Raw genomic sequence first — 21,702 nt, 5'->3', positions numbered from 1 at the left:
AGTGCTGTTGTTTAATTGGAAATGAAGGGTGAAAAAAATTAGGAGGGGAAACTATACTGAAATAGTGTTTTATCATTCCTCTTATTCATTGTAGAAATGAAATAAAAATAGATCAAGGGACAGGTTAAGAATAATGAAAAAAAAAATTACCGGTTGAAGGTGTTATTTTGATATTAGGGAAAGTATAAATTAAGCGTAGAGTCAACAAAATGTCCTGCATAACATTATAGATAGAACAAGAAGATGAAAAAAAAATTCATAGTTGTAAATAGGAGTAAGAAAAATGAAAGAGATAAAAATTCACAAAGAATCATTGGAAGTGGTGTGCAATTTCAAATTTTTGGGAAGACATATCAGAGGATGAAATCAATTAGTTGGAAATCAATAATAGAGTTCTGGTGTATCAAGTGTTATGCATTTTTCAAGTTGTATTTTACACCAATTTTTGTAAATGGATTTGAAATACGTGTAACAATTATAGCAGATAGCAATAAAATGCAGAAGAATGAAATGTTTAATATGTAGGATTGTAATCTGTAATAATACTCACTTGTTAATAAAAAAAAAGTAACCTAACAAATTGGTAAAGTATTTTTAGTTTTGAAGGACAAACCTTTTTCCCATGTTATACTATGAATAGGAAATCCTGCTGCTGGACAAGTTACTATAAGAATCTCTCCTGCTACAGCTGAGATCGGGTCCATCTTTCTGATTGATGGTAATCCTGTAAAAATTTTAATGGAAAATTTGAATAGTATACAAAATTTCATACATATTTTTTAATTTTAAAATAATGTTATATAAAATGTTTACAGTTTCCATCAAAATTATTTGATGAATGGATTGCAGCCTATCAAAGTAGTGTTGTACTGTAACTTTGCTATAGTCTACACAAGCAAGAGATATCAGTTAAAACACCGACTGCATGATCAGTTGGTGGTATATTCTGATACTGTTTTGATCTATTGCTATTTATAGTCAAACAATTTATAACAACTATCCCATAAATTTATCTTTGTTTTACTCATCAGTTTTATTTCTAGTGGCAACTGTAATATTCTAATTACACATAATTTATTATTAAAAAAAAACAAAATAATCTATTTTTCCTATCTTTTAATAATTTTAACTACTTAAAAGTAACTATTTAAAAAAAAAACAGAATTTGCATCAAAAACTTCTCTAATTTACATGTGAGTGTCTGTTTTGTTTTGCAGTGCATATGCATGGACTATCAGAAATGGAGCTTAATTGACAATTATTTTTTTTAATATTCTGGAAAAGGAAATTTAAAAGGTGATTAATAAATAATATAATCTACACAAATATTATACATCTAAGGTAACCATGAATAAATTTACAAATATAAATTACCACTTAAATTATCAAAAGTCACTTTACATATATATTTTAAATAAAACATAAATCTAAAAATAATAAAAATTAATTTCAAAATACCTACAACACAGAAACTGTCAGATAAAAAAGAATGAAATTAGAAAAGAAATCTACAAGGCTCAGATTTGGATTTAACTTGTCATCAACTAACAGTTTAATTTATAATGGATAAATTAATTAAAATATGATATGTTTTTCTTCTGCTAATGAACAATGTGAGCACAATTGGTTTAGTTAGCAATAGAATATTTTGTATACGCTAGTGGTGTTATATAAAACTTCTGACTAGTGATATTAAGCCTAGTAGATGCTTAGATTCATTGTACCACCAAAATATTTTATGCATAAATTTTCGATACTTTGTACTGGAATAGGGTATGTGCAATATCTGTACATTAAGTAGCATTCAGATACGTTTGATTTTTTAATACATGTTCATGCAAGATTTAGTTCTTGGTGTTATATAAGAAAGTTTAATATAACTTAGTTTATATAACTTATTTTATGTAACAAAGTTTTGTATAATTTAATTATGCAGAACAAAGCTATTACAGTCATTCACTTTTAAAAAATGCCAGTTAAGACTCAATGAAAGAGCACCTATCATTCTTGACTTTAGTGATAACCAGGAACAAGTTTGTTGAATGTGGGTTTAATCATTTGCAGTTTACCTCATTTCACATATTTGTTTGAGATGTTCCAGGTGTTATGAAACATCAGGTTGTGAGGGATGCAATTTACCATCTTACCAAAGGACTGAGTAGCAATTTTATTAAAAATTCAAATAAAATGTAAATAAATATATGCTTTCTATAATATGATATATTGCACATTTTTTATTAATGCAGTTTGTTTTGTGAGAATTTTATTTGAAGAATATATTTACATTTTGTCTAAATAAAATTAAAGAAAGATAAACAATTTTTTATTACGTTATTAATAGTGGAATTCCACATAAGTTCATACACATCAATATAAGTTACGTAATGTCATTTGTAGATTAATCTATGTCAATATCTATACATAGATAAATATAAATATACTTTTACTTGCCATATATTCTTAAAGGTGCAGAATGACTAGTTTGACCGATTCTGTTTACAGCTGTACAAGTATATACTCCGCCATCTTCAACGGCTACTTTTGATATATTTACATGACTTATTACATCTCCAGTTACAGATACATACTGCCCAATTACAAACCTAAAAATACAAAAAAAAAAAATAAATAAAAAGATTAATATAAGTTAATTTACAAATATCATTTGATGATTTAATTTGAAAATATGATTTATTTCAATCCTCCTATAAAATGCTCAGCCTAAAAACATCTTATAATTTGTAATTTAAACCATGTCACCTTTTAAGCCTAACAGATGATCTCAAGTTTTATGTTTACATTAAAGTTTATTTATCGTAGCAATACCAGTTGAGATAATTTTGGGTTTCTACTGAAATAATTTCTGGATTATGCATTCATGGGATGATTTGTGGGGTGGTTACGTGTGCTTCCATCAAATTCTTAATGAAGTTAAGGAATTATTTAACATTTATTGTAATAACAAACTCATTATTTTTATTGAAAATTTAAGGCATATAGAATGTACTTGTGACATATGTTGAATTACAGTGATAAAAAAAATTAAATAAATTTATCAGTTCTTTCAACAATATAAGCCAAAATTGGCAATTACTTATAACCGTTCTAAAATAAAAATCTACGCTTCAATTTATTATATTAATATAAATCGTTTTGTTCTCATCGCTAAATAAAAATTAAGTTCCAGTATTAAGAAAAATTATCTCACAGAAACAGGTTTTTGAAAATGATAGATGAGTAGTAAATAAATGTTGCTTGAAATGAATGAGCTGCGGTTTTAGCATAAATAAACTGAGGTACCCGGTTACAAAATAAACTAAAAAAAAATAACGTATAATTTTCAGATGTTTTGTCATTAAAATGACGGATGAATGATGAGTCGTTTCATAGACTCTATACATCTTGGATATAATTAAGTGAAATTTAGCTTAAATGATTTATTCATTTTTTGAAATTATTTGAATTCATACAAATTAAAAAAAAAGAGAAATTCTTGAGTTAAAACAGGACATCACTAAAAAATATGTAAAAATATTTTTTTCCCTTCTAAACTTGTTGTATCTTGGTAGATGCTGTTTTTCTTTTTTAATATTACTGTATTTATGAATCTGCCTAAATGGTAAAAAAATATGTTTAGGCAAGATGTAGAGTAAAAATTGTACAGCTTTATTACGGAGTAAAAACTTACTATAAACAATATTAAATATATAAAAATTATAAATGAAACATTTTGTTTTTTAAAAACTAATTAATGAAACTGATGGTTATTATTTGTATAAATATATTTTAGTTTAACAATATTATTACCGTAAAATTGTGGAAAACTATTTCCAATGTGTTATAAACGATATGTATTCCGTACACCATGTTCCTTTGCAAATTCAATAATATTGGAAATTCCTCTTCAAATAAATCATCGACAAAATCCGAGAAATTTATTAAAATAAACTAGCTCATGATATAACAATTCATCGACCTGGTTGAATTCCACATATATTAAAAATATTTAATAATAAATGACACTGTTTTACAACTTTGTAATTAAATATTAAATCCTAACTGAAAAATAGCATAATCAAGAAAAAAATTACATTTAAATAATAATTATTAGTATTTTTAACTACATCTTTTGACCACATGCCAGTAAGGAAGTCATATGCTATCATATAACATATGCCATACGCCATGATGTCATATGCCGTATGCCATCATAAGGATGTCATTTCAATCCCGTAAAATTTTTTTACTTTTCTGGATATAGCTTTTTTGCTGCTCCAGGGACTTAGCTATATAGGGAAGGTATAACGATCTGCCAAACTTTTAGGTTCAGGTTTTATGCAAATGTCGATACTTCAAAACCTATTAGTCCAAAAACATACAAAATTGTAGAAATTTTCGTAGATGTATATACAAACGTACGACTACGTATTGGGCAGTATTTTAATTAATATCACAGGACTGGCTCATCATAAATTCTTTGAAAATGGCTGAAAAATTAAAAATGTTAAAGTTTGGCATATATATACACGGCATACGGATGTAAAGGGCTTTTAAGAGGTCATTGTATTTCTTTTTCTATAGCGTTTGACCGATGTAGAACATTGTGCGTCGAAACAGTTCAATTAATACAGGTGTCCCACGAAGAAACGGAGAAACTTTCAGGACATGTTTTACTGGTGAAAATAATGAAAATAGTTCATATAAATATAGGTTTGGAAACGCTTTGTTACAGAGTTACGGCTAGAGAAAGATTCCGCCCAGATTTGGAACCCAGAAGGTTTAAAATTTGTGGCCAACAGATTACGCCCAGCGGTTAAACTTGTGTCATTGGCTTCTTCACAACGCTAAGGTAAATTCAATTTTATTTACTGATGAAGCCCCTTTTTATGAGAAACAGAGTCTTCAATTCTAAAAATAGTCATTTGTCGAGCAAACACAATACATTGTGCTGTGGTAACTAGTTTCTAACATAGATTTCATATTAATGTTTAGTGTGGGATTATTTACGAGAAAATTTTGACACCATTTATTTTTAATGAAAAACTTACGGAAGATGCATACGTTCATTTCTTGAAAAATAATATGCCGGCTGTTTTGGAGGATGTACCTTTTACAAAATAGATCTCAAATGATTTTCCAACTCGGTAGTGCAACGCCACATTTTTCTTTAGTAGATAGAAATCACTTGAATGCTAATTTTTAAACCAGATTGGACACCATGATCAACTGACTTAACGCCATTAGATTACTTCATTTGGGGCCATATGAAAACGATATACTGAAAAAAAGTTAATACTAAAGAAAAGTTATTCATTAAAATACGAAATGCTAGTGAATTTATATGAAACGATCCTGATATGAAACGGAAAACTACCGGAAATATTTTACGTCGGGCAGAGTACTGTGTACTTTGTGAAGAAGAGAATTTCGAACAATTACTATAATTGAGGTTTGTTATTCAGTTACCATTTATCATTTCATGTATTTCATTTTTTTGTTTCCCTATATTAAGAATAATGTTTATTAGGTACAGAAAAAATAATACGATTTTTTGTCTATTAGTTGTCTGTTTTGCTTCAATAAAACATCGACTTTTTAAAGTTTTTATTGGCTGCATTTACATTAATATTCTCAAAATTAAATTCTCTACAAATTTTGTTGATAAATATTTCACATTAATTAGTCATTTAACAAAGCTATTGTACTACAAACCTAAAAAAACGTGTTTACTACAAACCTAAAAAAAACTTGTTTTTCGACACCCAATTTTGAGTTTTACGTCGAATATCTTAAAGATTACTGAAGTTATAGTTATAGGATCTGTTTTGTCCTATTTTCTAACTGAAATTACATAAGAAGCCACCAACTTTACTCCTTCATTTGGGTCCCAAAAATTACAGTAGGGCCTCTTGTTATTAGAAGAGCTGATATCCAGGCGTAATCTTTCGCTAGTCGTTTCCAGGGCTATATTTATATGACATTTTTTCATTATTATTATCAGTAGAAAATGTCTTGGAATTTCTCTATTTCTTCGTGGGACACCTGTATATTTCAGAGGCAAGGTATTTGTTGATTTTGTTCTGTGTGATGATTTTTTTTGTTTATTGTTTTGAAAGCTACATTGTATTCAGTTTTTAAGATTTCTGATCCTTAAGTTTTGTATTAATGTGATGAATTTTTGTTTTTTTGCTCTTTTTACTTTTTAAAAATTTACAATACTGATAAATAACGCCAATTCTTTTAAGCAATACACTAAACAATTCGTTAAATAATAATTAAAATTACCATTATTGTTGCTCAACTGATAAATATAGACTGCTATTTTTTTCTCTTGCTTTTCATTCTAATTGTTTAAATTACTTGTTTTGTTTGATGTTTTTAAAAACTCAATTCACTTTGAGTAACTTTAGGCTATTTCGCGTAGGATTATAGCACGCTCGACAAAATAAAAACATCAAATCCCTCAGGCGATATTAAACTCGAAAGTATAACAAAACGAGCTCACTTACAACTCACTGTATCAATCTTTACGAGTTGTAAACCACGTGAAAAACTGTTCACTTGTTACTTACTGGGCAGCTAATATATGATGAAAAAATAAGGCATTAAAAAAGTAAGTACATTCATATTAGTGTAGTCGCTCCTATGTAAAGAAATATAAAAGTATATAGTATATAGAAGAAAGAAAAATCAATATGGAATCCATACAATGTAAGTAGTAAATTAAGTATATTTAATTAACTAACTTTATTAATTTATATTAAATTATTACTTAAATACAGGGTAAATTAAATCGGTGGCGTGATATTTCCGCAAAAACATCGTGCCGTACCTGTTGATTTTGAGGTAGAAATATTTGACCGGTACCATTTCCATTGATTTTATGAGGAATGTTATTCATTATGTAATAATAAATAAGACAGCAATATATTATTAATGGAATGAGTCACTGGGAACGCTGATTGTTAACGTATGTAATATTAACATTAAAATTATGAAAAAAGTGGACATAAATTACATTAAACAAATATTTTTTTTTAATTTGTATTAAAATAAAACGCGGGTTACGAATTAAGCTTAATTTATTTTCTCGGAAAAACGTAAATATGAATTAAAACAAAGAAAATGAAAAAAACCTCAAATTATATACGCTTGAAAGTTATGCAGGTTTTTAATAAATATATAAATTTTATTAAAAATATAAAATAAATAACGAAAACATCAGTTTATAAATTCCTGTTCTTTTAAAGGGTTCATTTCTATCTTAACATTTTTCGGAGTATAGAAACCAATATCCTAGATGCAACTACGGTAACAATAAAGTTTTTTTTTTAAGTTATCCAGTTTAAATCTGCATAAAATACACATATACTGTTACCTATTTAATTATAAAACAAAATGCATTTGGTCTACAAAACGGCTCGTCAGATGATAAAATTAATTCTTTATTAAAATTTTTATATATAGCATTAACATTTAAAAAACTTAATTAATCGTGTTTAATTAAAGGTGTGAAAAATTATAAATATAAAAATATAAATTATAAAATAAAAAAAACTAATGTAATTATAGATCATATTAATTATTTAAATGCCCATAAAATGATAAGGGAAAAAATTAAATATAACAAAATTACTACAAAGTAATTAATAATTCTATTGAAAATTATTTTGAACACATCTTATGTGTACGTTAAACGGGATGCATAAAATTCAGATTGTTTTATAAATTGTTAAAAACGATAATTGTTAAAAATGACAACATAATTATAGTAGGATCTTTCTCGTAAGCCGAAGTATTCTGCCGAGTTTTACGAAAACAGTTCTGTTGTCTAGTTTGGGTATTGGAGAGTAGTGTTATTTATTTAAAAACAAATGATTATTCTTTTTTCAAAGATTGCACATTCACAAATATATAAACCCAAGTTAAATGTATTTAATTTTCTAAATATCAGTTTATACGGTACATATTTGTAGGCGCCAGATAATAAAGTTTACCTTTGTATTTTGAAAACTCATTCTCACTTTTTGATGAAGCTTCAAGAGATGACATTCTACCTTAGATGGGAATATACATAAGCACGATAAATATTTAATAATGCTGACAAACTTAGCGGTTTATTAATATATAAATATCATCGGATAAAGTAATCGATAATTTAATTAGCATTGCAGATACATATCGGTAATTTGCTTATCGTAACTAATAACCTCCAAAATAGCTGAAATTCAGTACTACTGCTACACATTGCTAATTAACAATCAATAAATTGAAAACAATTTAATAAGAGCAGCGGTTAGGTTAAATACATTTTTTATCGTAATAATTTTCATACCGTGTTTACTGTTATTATATTTCTGTATAACATATCGGAGGTTTTTCAGTACAACAATAAAATCAAATTTTTTTAGTAAATGACAAGCTGGTAACACCAAAACAACTTACGTGATCTATTTTAATACGCAACCAATCCATCTCATTTCCTATAGGAGATGAGTTAAGTCCCAAATAAAAAAGGTTTTTTCTGTTCTAATTATATAAGAAATAACTTGAAGAGAGTTAGCGATGTATTAAAAAAAAAACGAAAGTTTATTTTATCTGACAGAATGGTAATGATTATGATACCAACTACGAAACTTTTGCACAAAGCAAGAAACAAGTGTGGGTGGAAAGACAATGATCACTACGTCTGTCAATAAGAATTACTACTGATTTTTTACAGTAGTTTCATTGATATTATAAATCGTATTAGTTTAAATGCGATTTATAATTACAGAAAACTTAATTCGCCGTTGATTTTATTCTCATGTAAACAAACCACAGTTTTACTATTACAAAATACAGAGTACATAAGTTCTTGATACAGAACTTTCTTTCCAGTCAGTTTACCATTACCAAATCATTCTCATTCACTCGCCGAATTAATAAAACTCTAAGCTTGTCATCATTATTAAATATTTATTACGCTTACGCATATTTTCGTCTAAAGTATGTTATTTCTTAGGGCTCCATCAAAAAGTCGGAACGAGTTTTGATTTTGATTTTTGACTATATTTAATTTTTTCAAGATATAAAAGTAGGTTGTTAGATCATTATTTTGGCCGCAACCAAATACAGTCAGAGTCTCAGAGTCCTGAGACTCTTACAGAGTGAATCGTGAGATCTATGTTTAGAAAATTAAATATGTTATCTTACACTTGTGCTTATATTTATTAATATGCAATCTTTGTTAAAAAGAACATTGACTTATTCTTAAAGAAATAAAAATATCCATCTTTACTAGATCAGACAACGGGAACTGTTTTCGAATATCTCAATGTAATACTTCGGCTTTCCAGAAAAGGGCCTTATATTGTACTTTATAATGCTGGTTTCATTAAAGTTTTACCATGGTTTCCCTTGATCCATCCCGCAAATGCTGAGTTAATTCAAATCGGTGGAGTTGCATCTACTCACTCCTGACATGATCTATGTAATGTATTGTTATGTACCAATCAGAATAAAAAAATATTTATTTACTTAAAAGAACGCTACGTTCTGACCGGTCGCGCTTAAAACAATTTTGATGTAAATTAATAAAAAAAACAGAGACCAAATATGGTTTTTATCTTTTACAATACCCCATCGGTAGAAGCTCAGGGGTGTTAAGTCTGGAGGTAGAGCTTGGAACCCCGAAGCACATCCTCTTGGTCCTATACATCTCTCAGGAAAGGTTTTGTCAAGAAATTCAATTACGTCACGATGATAGTGGGGTGGAACCGCATTTTGTTGAAAGTAATACAATCATTCTTTTTTTTAGAAAAATATTGTTTACAACCCTAACCTGTTTTGCTAGTTATAAATGAAATATTCTTTCTAGCGTAATGCTTTTACATTATTTTACCCGCTAGTGTAAGCAGATTCGGAATGCTATTTTCATTTATAGTATTTCGTAAACAAGCCTAAACGCAGTCAGTTCCACATTATTTACGCGTTAAACTACAATATTTAGGTATCGTGTTACAATGTGAGAACAGTAATTGTGATTTAACTGTAACCTCGCGTAATTTTCTGTTTTAATTTTTTTTAAATATCAATATTGTAAAATTGTTTATGTAAAATTTACAACTCGTTTATATTAATTAATTCTAGATTTAAAAAAAAACTTATTACTTAATTATATATATATTTTTAAAATTACTGAACATTATTTGATAAATAAATTTAAAAAAAATAGATTTATGCACATAAATTAGATAAAAGAACTTAGCTGGGTTTTTAAGCCAATCAAGTTCTGTTTTAAAAAAAATTGTATTAGTAAATAAATATATTTACTCAAATTTTGAAGCAAAAATTTTCCTTTAAATAGGAGAAGAGGGGTTCACAAAAAGAGAAAAGTAGCATCACAATACAGAAAAATAATTTGTTTTTAGAAGTCACCACCTATAAGTATTTTCATTTATTAATTTCAGTTGATGTAAGCCGTGGTAGACAAACGTAAAATAACTAAATATTTTATTAAATAAAAGAGACTATCTAAAATTTTACTAAATAACACTACTTCATCTCAGACAACTCAAATAATCGAAATAAATGCAAAGAATTGTCAAAAATAAGATTTTGCAACGTAAGAGGGAAGATATACTTCCCTGTTTTGTTCCGTTACGAGTAAAGTGAAATCTGGTTAGTCATTTCTGTGTCTTTGGCTTATCGAAAGAAAAATATATTTTATAATAATATATATTATAAAAATATAAAATATTATATAGCTTATCGAATATAAACGGTGACACTTATTTCATCAACAAGAAAAAAATTGTGAATGGTCACTAATAAAGGGAGGGTAGCCCATTAAACGATAACCTGGAAGCGATGTATGCCATTGGAGTAGTTATTTCTTTTAACCTCGTTACGAAAATAATTTGTTTTCGTGAGGAAAAGTATTGGTATGAAGTTGAAGACTACTTTTGTACAGAGTAGCGCACGAAATGATCCACCATTTGGTTTTGTTAAAAAATTTTAACAGAAAAGTAAAATATAACGTGTTTACCATATTATTTGTATATAAATAAGTGAAATTAAATCTTACCAACAATTCGTCCGTAGTCTCTTTTCTAGTACTTTCGGTCATTCGACCATCTTCAGGAAAAGTTATTCTTCATTTTATATCATTAAAATTAAATTATGTAAAAAGTAAACTTAAAATTACAACAACTAGTTGTCATAGTATAAAGTTAGTCATGTCTGTAAGAAGGTCGCAGTTGTTATGAGTTTTAGTGGTTGGAAGGAGACAGTCTAGGCATCCTGATAATTATTAATTATTTGTTTAAATAAAATATCGTCCTCGAATCTAGTTTGTTCATTGATTAATTTATTGTTATAATAGTATATATTGAATTTTTTGAGGATACTAGTTTTATAAAAGTCGTTCGAAATAACTAATACTTTAACATAAATATCGGGATTGTAGGTGTGCTTATTTTGTAATATGTGTCTAGCATAATTTCATTTATCCAAGTGGCCTTTCTTTATATTGTCAATGTGATCTCTCTAATAGAAAAAGAACGAACGGTTGGTCATATATCTATATATATATATTCTAAATGGCAGTCTTCACATTTCAGACTACAGACTCCTTGTTTATCTAAGATATTTATATTTTTGGAGTTTGCTATTTTAGTATGATAGTTACTGTTTATAAAACGTATTATTTTATTTTTGGTGGTGTATGTTGTCTTTAGATTATAATTTTTATACATTTTATCAAAATATTTATAAAATTGGTTATTATGTTTACTATATACCTGGAAATTATATTATACTTATCACGTGTTCAGTATGACCACCATCACGTCGTCTAGCAACTTCTTCAACACGAACTCCTATGTTGTTAATAACTCGACGACAAATATCATCTGTTATCTCGTTGCACGCCTCAATGATCAGCCTATCAGTGTACGAGAATATTTAGGGAAAATCTTTTCCTTGAGAAATTCCTAAAGAAAGTAATCACACGGATTCAAATCAGAACTGTTCGGGGGCCAGTAGTGCCACGCGAAAAACGATTAGGAAATCGGTTTGAAATGACCTATGCGTTAAATGTTTCATGTAGATAGTCTAAAACAACATTAGCTGTGTGCGTTCTGGCTCCATCCCACATGAACCACTCGTTTTCTAATCGAAACCTTTTGCAAGAAGCTGAGGAAAAAAATTATTACGCAGCATGTTTAGATAACATTCACTGTTCACTGGCCAAAAAAGAATGGCCTTATTACCCCATGACTTGAGATAGGGGCCCATGCCGTAATTCTTGGAGCGTGATGCACCTTTTCACGAAGCACGTTTGAATTTTTGGAAGCCCAGAAACCCACATTTTGTTTATTAACGACCTCGTTTAGGTGAAAATGAGCCTCATCTGAAAACCAAACACTGTGCAGCGATACGTCTTGGTACACAACCCGTTCAGCGAATGTCATTCTTTGATGTTTGTTATCAAACGTTAATTTAGGCAAAACTGTTAATTTTTACGGATACAAATGCAAATCAGTTTTTAAAATTCGTTGCACAGATCATCTAGAAATCCCAAGTCGTGCTGCTGCTTTTCTTGCTGATTTGCCCGGGCTTCTCAGCAACACTGCTCTGACAGCTTCGACATTATGTGGAGAACGAACATCGGCATGCCGTTCGCACTTACTCTCAAATATTGAACCACCACTATTAAATTTTTCGTAAAGTATACCTATTATTTTAAATGAGGGCGACCACCGAGTTGGAAAAGAGGAACGAAACCGTCTTTGTGTAAGCGCCACATTTTTCGTTTAATTTTAAAACAACACAGTCATTTTTAACGTTAGAAAACAATGCTTTTAGGTTTTACACGTAAATTATTATTTATTTATTTAATTATATTTTTAACCCGTAACTTCCAGATGAAAAGATATTATTACACTCTGTTCAACAGTCGGTCTTCCTTTGTCAGCCATCTTGGAAAGATACACAAACAGCGTACTCGGAAAGAGAAGAAACTAATATTCATGAACTACTGTCACTTCTGCCGACATAAAACACATTAATGTTTATTAACCTAAACAATTATTGCCAAAATAAATATTGAATCATTTCGTGCCCCGCTCTGTATAAACAAATAAAATTTAAAAAAATAATCTTCATCTTCTAAGACCCCGTTGTAATAAATACTTTTATGAATTAGGTTGGTGATTTATTAAAAATTCACTAAGTTTCAGTAAAGAACTTTCATTTCTTACTATTAAACAACAAATAAAATAAAATAATTTAATTTTAGCGAACGTGTCTTATGTGTGGATTACAGAATATATGAACAACCGCAGCTATGTTAGGTCCATTAGAGTCGGATACGGATACTAACGGTCCACACTTCAAGTAGAATTAGGGTTAAACCTGAGATCCTAATTCAACGGGTATTTTATATATAAAAAAGTTTACTGAAATCGTCAGAATTACCAAGAGTAATCACTTTTATTCCGCAATTTAGAAATAATTTAGCCTATAATGTGATTAACCACTACAATACAGAAAACAGAAATCAGATTTTTGTGTTCTTTTGTAATTTTTGATTTTATACAGTTATGATTTTTAACAACATAATAAAAAGAAAGGTAAGCTTTATTATCTGTATAGTACAAAATACAACATAAGGTACGAATATAAGGCAAATAATATTTACGCGTTCTATACATTCATAAATATGTTTAACACTTAAGACATACTTTTGTGTGCTTAGTCGTCCTTCAGTAAGTAAAATCTAGTTAAGAAATACTTAAAATATTGTCAATTTACTTATTTACGCGCAATTTAAATCTAATATGAATTTTTTTTTAATGGTTAACCGATTTCGTAAGAGCGATTTATAATGATTGTAAAAATAATACGTAGAAGGGGAATAACATTATGTGTACTGAAGGGGCGATGCCTAAGTGAGCATTTTCTTTTATAATAGAGTGAACCTTGCAAAAGGGCCACTTCACTGCCAAAGGAAAGCGGCAGAGGACTGCTCCGGCGGAGTCATTTTCCTCCTCTTTGTTTGGTTCGAGTAGAATGGGGAATAGCAGGGAAAAGTAGTAAGGGTATTATTTGAGGGTAGTAGGTGGCGAAAGGGAGGTACGAGTACGGCAGTAGCTAAGTAGCGTGTAGGTGAAGTTCGCTCCTACACGGGAAGCCGTGCTTCTGCCACTCTGCGTTCGAATTACAGAACGAGTGGTTTTATGCCACTCGTTTTTTTATTACATGTTTTGAAAAATTGAAATTTTCGAAATTAAAAAAATTGAGAGTGTTATTTTAATAAATGTACAGACCGTAGAAACATAAACGAATCGCATGAAAAAAAAATCTGAAGCGAGACTTTTCAAGTTTTGTCTAAATTTTCACAAGTTATAACCGTAATTGCATTGTTTTCGTATACGTACGGTATAATAAAGGTAATTTAATAAAGATAATAAATTTATTTAGAAACACGAAAATAATTTATAAAAAAAAAAATAAATAAATAAATAACTGGAAAGCATAAGATATCTGGTTTGCTTGGCATTTCTCCCGCCACCACCCCGTTCGGTCGCCCTAAAGCATAAGACAGAATGTCTGTGTCACAAACGACTACTGAACCTCGAAACAGTTTAGCGACCAGTGTCCTAAATAGCTCCTACAGCTTATCTAACAGCGTGAGCGGTCTAAGCGCGGTGCCATACACCATCGGCTTACGTGTCCCAACCGCTTACTTGTCATATATTTACTAAAATGGGTAGGCGTACCCCGTCAACTACTAAAAATATATATGACATCCATAAATTAAAATTTACTTTATTTAGACAGCAATTCGCTGCCACGCCTAGCTCTCTGAATGCCAGCAAGTACCTGTCGACCATATTAAAGCGCTTGGAGCCCTAATTGGCTGGTGGTCAGCCATATATCTCAAGGTTAGCTTCCCACAGCAGTACGTTAGGAGTCTTTCCCTTAAGTAAACTACTGATCAGGGAGGTAGCCTTCTTTCCTAGGGTATTCTGGCTCCACTGGCAAGTGTGGTTGGGTCGGGGCTCCCCGATGATGGAATTAAGGACCCTCATGGTATGAGAGGAACGCGAGGGGGCAGCGGTACGCGGAATGCGTGCTGGCTGCAGGTAGTATAGGAGGGTAGCCCCATAGCGGAGGGGTGGGTTAGCTGTCCGGAAGAGGTGGTTGGCTCACTCCGATGAGGCTTAAGGGACCCCGATGGGAGATCCTCCGGTGGGAGGCAGTTAGGGTGGGCAGAGACTGCTGCCACGGCACACTGAGGCGACCATGCTATGTCTTAATATGTGGAGGCTGGTTTCCTTGGGGTGCTTAATAAGTTAAAAAAAAAGAAAAAAACGTTCCATCTTGCAGCATCATAACAAAACACGCTTCTATCTTGCTCCGCTCAAATATTTTTGACCTTAAATTGAGCGTAACTCAAGAACGACCCAATTAATTTTCATAAAATTCTCACATGCACAACTTCAGATACACTAATTCAGCATAACTAAATTTAAATGGAATTGACAAGTAATTCTGGAGATTTTCGAGCCACAAAATTCATCGCATCGTCGTCAACAGAAATAAAATACCATTATTGCGTTCATATTATTACAATATAAACTTACTGGTATACTTTTTATTATGTGTTTTTTTATATTCAGTTAATGGTATCCGGATTAATGTGTTAATCCAGTTTCTGAAGAGGTGAATTCGTGTTTGACCATCGATTAGGGCGTAAAAATGTAATCATTATTTTATTAAAAAAAAAAATACAAAAAAAAAAAAAAATTACAAAAATATATTTGATTACATATAAAAATTTTTCTTTTATATGCTTTTATTTAACGAAATATTTTCATTACTTTTAATTTTAAAATTTAATAATTATTACATTTATTTATTGGTTATTTATTAGATATTTATAGTATCTATTTTTTACTTTTCAAGGCATTTTTATATATTATATTTTTTGGTTTAAAATGCTCAATTTGATTTAATTCTTATTTTTTACTTTTTAGAGGGGTTTTCTAATTTTTTTCCTTTTTTTATTAATGTTAATATTAATATTAGTTAAATAAAAGCTTTTTTTAAAAAATAATTTTTTATATGCAATCAAATATATTTTTGTAATTTTTTTTTGTATTTTATTTTTTTAATTTTTTGCTTTTTAGTTTTAATGAACAATAACTTTTTACATCCAAAAAAATATTCTTAATAATATTTATATCTGAATATTATTGTTTGTTCAAGTTTGTTTGTTTATTAAGACTAAAAAGTAAAAATATTTACTTTTATACATCTAAGTTACGTACGTGTACCAAATTTCAATCATTTTCATACGATAGTTCATGAGAAATGAAAATTTTCAACTAAATGCATGAATTTAGCGTACGGGTAGCGCGTGGGGTGCGTGGGGGTGGGTCATATAAAATTCCGACACCGTAGTGCTGTATTGTCATCGAAGTTACAAAGGTGTACCAAATTTCATTGATTTTCATACGATAGATCAAAAGATATAGCAGTTGCAAGATTTGATTATAACTAAAGCAAGTTAAATAAAAGCTTATAAAAATATAAGCTTCTGAAAAGGGTGATCCGAGTTCAATTTGTTCCTAAAAATTCACTCATTACTTTACTAAAAAAGTAGTCTAGCTGCTTATATTTTATTATGAAATCGACTTTTGTCACGTGTTTTATTTGAAATATATTCGTACTTTCTTTTTAATATGTTGTTGCTTTAGAGTACGTTATTACAATTTCAGTTTCTGAAAAGGTTCGGAATTAGACCGTTATTATGCATTGCATAATTTATGAATAATTTATACTAACATACTGATAGATCCTTTTGTTTAGTAACGAAAACCATTTGTTTTTACGTATACTACAAAAAATGAACCCTCTTTTTGTTATGAGATCACATTAAATTTATCTTTACAAAATTTTACTTTACGATAGAGCCGATCCGAGTTTGACCATGGGCTAGTGTCTGGCAATTTAATGATTTGTTATTCAAAAATGTAATACTTATGTTTTCTATGATAACAACTTGTTTTTACGTATTGTAACTTAAATAAATAATTATTTTAATATGCGATTACGTTAAATTAAAACTTTTCTAATCCCAAATTCTAAAGAGGCGAATCTGGGTTCGAATATCTATGAATGCCAAACAATATAATCGTTATTTTATTAAGAAATAGGTATCTTCTTAAGTTTTATAATGAAAATGATTTGTTTTTCCCAAGTGTTAATCTATTCCTCTTTTTAATGGCATGTACGTTAAGTTTTCATTAAGTTTTAGTTTCTGAAGAGATTAATTTGTGTTTGACCACCGATTAGTTCCTATCATTGTAACCGATATTTCATTTAGATAATCGGCTAAGCTCCTTGTGTTTTACTATGAAAATTAGTTGTTTTCTTGTGTGAAATCTTAAATGAAAACTCATTTTTATATGTATTTACATTTCTAAAATTCCTGATTTTAACGAAGCGGATGCGAGTTCGACTACCGATTAGTGTCTGTCAATTTAATTGTTACTATATTTAGAAAAGGTAAAACGTACTATGTTTTATTTTTACAACAATTTTTTTTACGTATTCTACCTAAATGAACTGCTTATTTTAATGTACGATTACTATAAATCTATTTACTTTTTCACAATCTGAATTTTTGAATGGTCGGATCGGAGTTCTACAATTTATTAGCATCAATACAGCAAATAAATACCTTTTTTCTAAGGTAAATCTTTACATCTAATGAGATATTATTTAAAAATTTTAGCAAATTAATAGAAAAGAAGATGGCCTGGAAAATTAAAATCATATTTGTTGTGAACATTTAGGGAAAATACAAGAGCTAAACACAAATTAAACAACCTTTATTATATTTTTTATTATTATTTTTATTAATACCATGCAGGAGCCCATATTCTATTGCTACTGACAACCGAGAGGAATGCTTTTATATATGTTTCATCCGAATAAACATGTTAGATTGTGAAATGTCAGCTGCCGCCACCTTGACGTTTTGACACTTCATCTCTTGCAGTATTCTTCAATTCCTTGTCTCAAATGACAAAACTGTGTTGTATTAACAAGTAAAAAAAAAAATAAATATGCAAATGCACTTAAGCACATTATAAATTTATTTATTTATGAAATTCTTTTCGAATGACAGGGGTGGAATAAGGAATGGTATTAAGAAATAGATTTATATCTAATATAAATATTATCTTTGTCTTGTACTCTCTATACTAAATTTATTAAAATTAAGTTGTTTATTGTAGATAAAATTTATTCTGAATTTTTTCGCTTTGTTTAAACTACAGAGTGAGCGACATAAAACCGAACGAATAACGTAACCGCTGCAGAATCAGTAGGTTATGTAGGAATGAAATTTTATAAATGATAAGTATAAATTAAATAAGAAAAACATAAAACGTAATTTAAATGTTGCATTTATTTACCCTACTATTACAAAAGATGTTCAAAATGACCACCCTGGGCATCGATGCACTTTTGTGCTCTACGATAATATTGAGTCGTCTGACGCAAAACGCTGTTGTCAATTGCGTCGATTTCTCGTTGAATGTTCACCTTCAGTTCATCAATATTGTGGGGATTCGAAGCATAAACTCTCTTCTTTAAGTAGCCCCAAAGGAAAAAAATCGCAAGAAATTTCTGGGCAACGGGAAGGCCACCGTCCTCTGCTGACAGCTCGTTCGTTTCTGGAAGCTGCATGAACGCGATTCAGTAAAACGTTTGATGTGCGACAAGTTGCTCCGTCTTGTTGGAAGAAGCTGTATTCTTTTTTATTATCAGTTAATTGTTCATAGAATTCTTCGAAAATTGTGATGTAAACTTGTGTATTGACAGTCCGGTCAAGAAATATTGATCCAACTATACGATTACCGGAAACGGCACACCAAACACCGATTTTCTCATCGTGAAGTGGACGCTCGAATAGCTCGTGAGGATTCCTCGTCATCCAATACCTGGTGTTCTGCGAAATAACATGGCCGGATAAATGAAACAATGCCTCATCTGACATGAAATACGATATCGGGTCTATCTGTCCACCAACAATGATTTCGAGAAGCCAGTTGTAATAATCAAGTCGTTTCGGTTTGTCTGTCTTCTTCAGCTGTTGCACAGCTGTACGCGGTATGGCTTTAATTTTAATTCATGAAGAATTTTACAAGATGTGTATTTAACACCAGATTTTTGGGATAACTTGCGTAGTGATTTTTTTGGACTGGCAGTAATTCTCCTTTCAATATCGGCAATGGCCTGTGCAGTCCTAACGGAATGTTGCCTATTTCGTTTTGCATTTGAAACCGAACCTGTTGTACGCCATTTTTTAACTAAATCGTGTATGCTACACTTCGCTGTGATACAAGCATTCAGAAATTGTTCTTCGAATACTTGATGTGATTCTTCAAACGATCCAGAACGAATATGGGCCTCAACTATAGATATCCTCTCCTGGCTTGAATAAGGCATTTTACACAAACACAACTGCACTCACAATACTGCACGCAACAAAACGTATACTGCAATGACACGTAGACACCTGACAAACGGCAACAGCAATCAGTAGTAACATATACATATACATCATTTGTAGATGTGGTAGCGGTTTTCCACGGATGCTTTATGCTACGGAGTCGCCGCACTCCGTCTCCTAGACCGTCTCCTAGTCTTCTTGGAGACGCTGTAAGTAATTTTTAAAAACACATTTTTTTGGCAAAAACTGTCAATTTAATTACTACTAATAAACTTTTCTATCGTACATTAAAATTAAAAAAAAAAAATAAAAGATAAAGGAAGTGTAATAAACAAAATATTCTTTCTAATACAGCGAATGAGTGCAGATCAAAATTTCAGCATAACAGCTCCAGAAAAAGTTTAACAAAATTGTTTCGTTTTAAAAAAAAAATTCCCCTTAAATTATATATTAACTGATAAAATATCATTTTGTAAGTTATACGAGAATCTGATAAGCCAATAAATTCTACAATATTATAGAAAGGATAAGCATAGAATCCATCAGCTAGATAGATAAAGAGAGGTAAGTTAGTTATAGTAAATGATGATTAATCTATGTTAGTACGGATGAAGTGATATTTGCATGATCCGTTTCATTGTTTAAAATACGTTGGTGTTATTTTTTACAACCTATTTAGTCTAGTGATTTTTTTTTTTTAAATTACGGTAAAAAAATCATTTTTTTTCGTAGCGAAGAAACAAATAAAGTTTTCAAAAATAAAAAAAAAACATCCAGAAAAATTTATTGGAAATTTCATGGGCTTTAATTCTTGGTGATTTTTTTTTTTGTTTCTAAAATGGTCCGAGGGATCATTTGTTTGTTTCTAAATTTTCCGAGGGAAGAGTCAACGAAGACAGTCAAAACCCATTAAAAAAAAGATACATAAAAAGAATTTATCACATTTTGCTTTTGCTAAATAAACCGAAGAAATAAATGGCATTTTTTCCCAATTTGTAGAAATATACATTAGCTGTTGTTGCAATGAGTACAATTAACTAGCGAATATTATTAGAAGAAGCTTTTTATGATCTGACTCTGAACCTATATAAATTGTAAATACAAACGTATTTTTTTAAGCTCCTATTTAAAAGGATTCAAAGTAAATCAGATTCAAAGTAAAGCGCAATTCAAGTGTACTGGACGACTGTTAACAAAGTACATATGTGCCAGAAAGAGAGAGACTGAGTGTGATGGCAAGGTGAGGGGTGGAATATTACTGTATTATGAAAGCGTTTCCTAGAACATCTAATGATTCAATAAACACGGATTCATTTTTATTATATTTAATAACATAAAAATTAGATTTTATTTTTATTTATTTATAATTTATAAAATCATTATTTTATGTTTAGAATATTACATTCTATGTTGCGGTAACAACGAGTGGATAGTACTTCACGATTATTCTAGCGTGGGCAGTGGTTGAATGCAGGAAGTTGTTCGGTGAGTTATTGGTAAATAGAGAGTGACAGTATTGTATTCATTCATAAAGTATAGGGTAGGTGTTTTGTAAACAGTAAAAGTAATAATATTTGCAGAAAATGAATTGTATGACCTTGAGACTTTTCTACTGTTATCTTGTTGTTAATGCAATATTAGGTTCTAGCGGTCATTATGAACATTTTAGTAAATTGACTGTATTACGGTATTTATAATTAAACTGTCATTAAATACATTTTCACTATTTATTTGAATTAATATTCTGTATGTTACATCTATTTATTGTTATATTTATATATTATTGTTTTTTTTTATGTCTAGTGTAATATATTGTATTTATAAGAAATTTTTAGTCTGTTAGTCTCTCAATATCCTTGTCGAACCGCGAACACACGACAGTATCATAATAAAGGCTATTTATACTGCACTACTAAGGAAAAGAACAGTACACACCGAGTAGTTTCCATTTATTTCTTGTGTAATTTTTAGTGTGCTATTTTTAGTACCACTGTTATTCTGGGTTTTAGTATTAATTTAACAGAATCAAAAATCTCAAGATGGTTGGATTATCGTCAAGAATAGATACAACTAAAGCTTTGAACGGAATACGCTCATGACTTAATTTTCAGTCTATTCAAATTCATGCAAGAAGACGCTGAGAAAAATGTATTTCTTTTACCCGTAAATAAACTGCATGAATGGACTGC

General features: G+C 29.8%; 1 protein-coding gene across 1 annotated transcript in view; it reads right to left on the bottom strand.

Moving 5' to 3' along the window:
• LOC142322618 (cell adhesion molecule Dscam1-like) overlaps positions 1–9,408 on the bottom strand; it is a 67,756-nt gene extending 58,348 nt beyond the window's left edge. Inside the window, exons 1-3 of the mRNA XM_075361694.1 lie at positions 9,389–9,408; positions 2,452–2,603; positions 614–724 (exon numbers count right to left, since the gene is read on the bottom strand). Coding sequence (XP_075217809.1) covers positions 614–724; positions 2,452–2,603; positions 9,389–9,408 — 283 coding nt within the window. The remainder of the gene's footprint in view (positions 1–613; positions 725–2,451; positions 2,604–9,388) is intronic.
• Positions 9,409–21,702: the final 12,294 nt, after the last annotated feature.

The sequence above is a fragment of the Lycorma delicatula genome, chromosome 4 (assembly GCF_047948215.1).
Source record: "Lycorma delicatula isolate Av1 chromosome 4, ASM4794821v1, whole genome shotgun sequence".
In the NCBI taxonomy this organism is placed as follows: Eukaryota; Metazoa; Arthropoda; class Insecta; order Hemiptera; family Fulgoridae; genus Lycorma; species Lycorma delicatula.
Note: the sequence above shows the minus strand (reverse complement) of the source record. Positions and strands in the feature narration are given on the sequence as shown.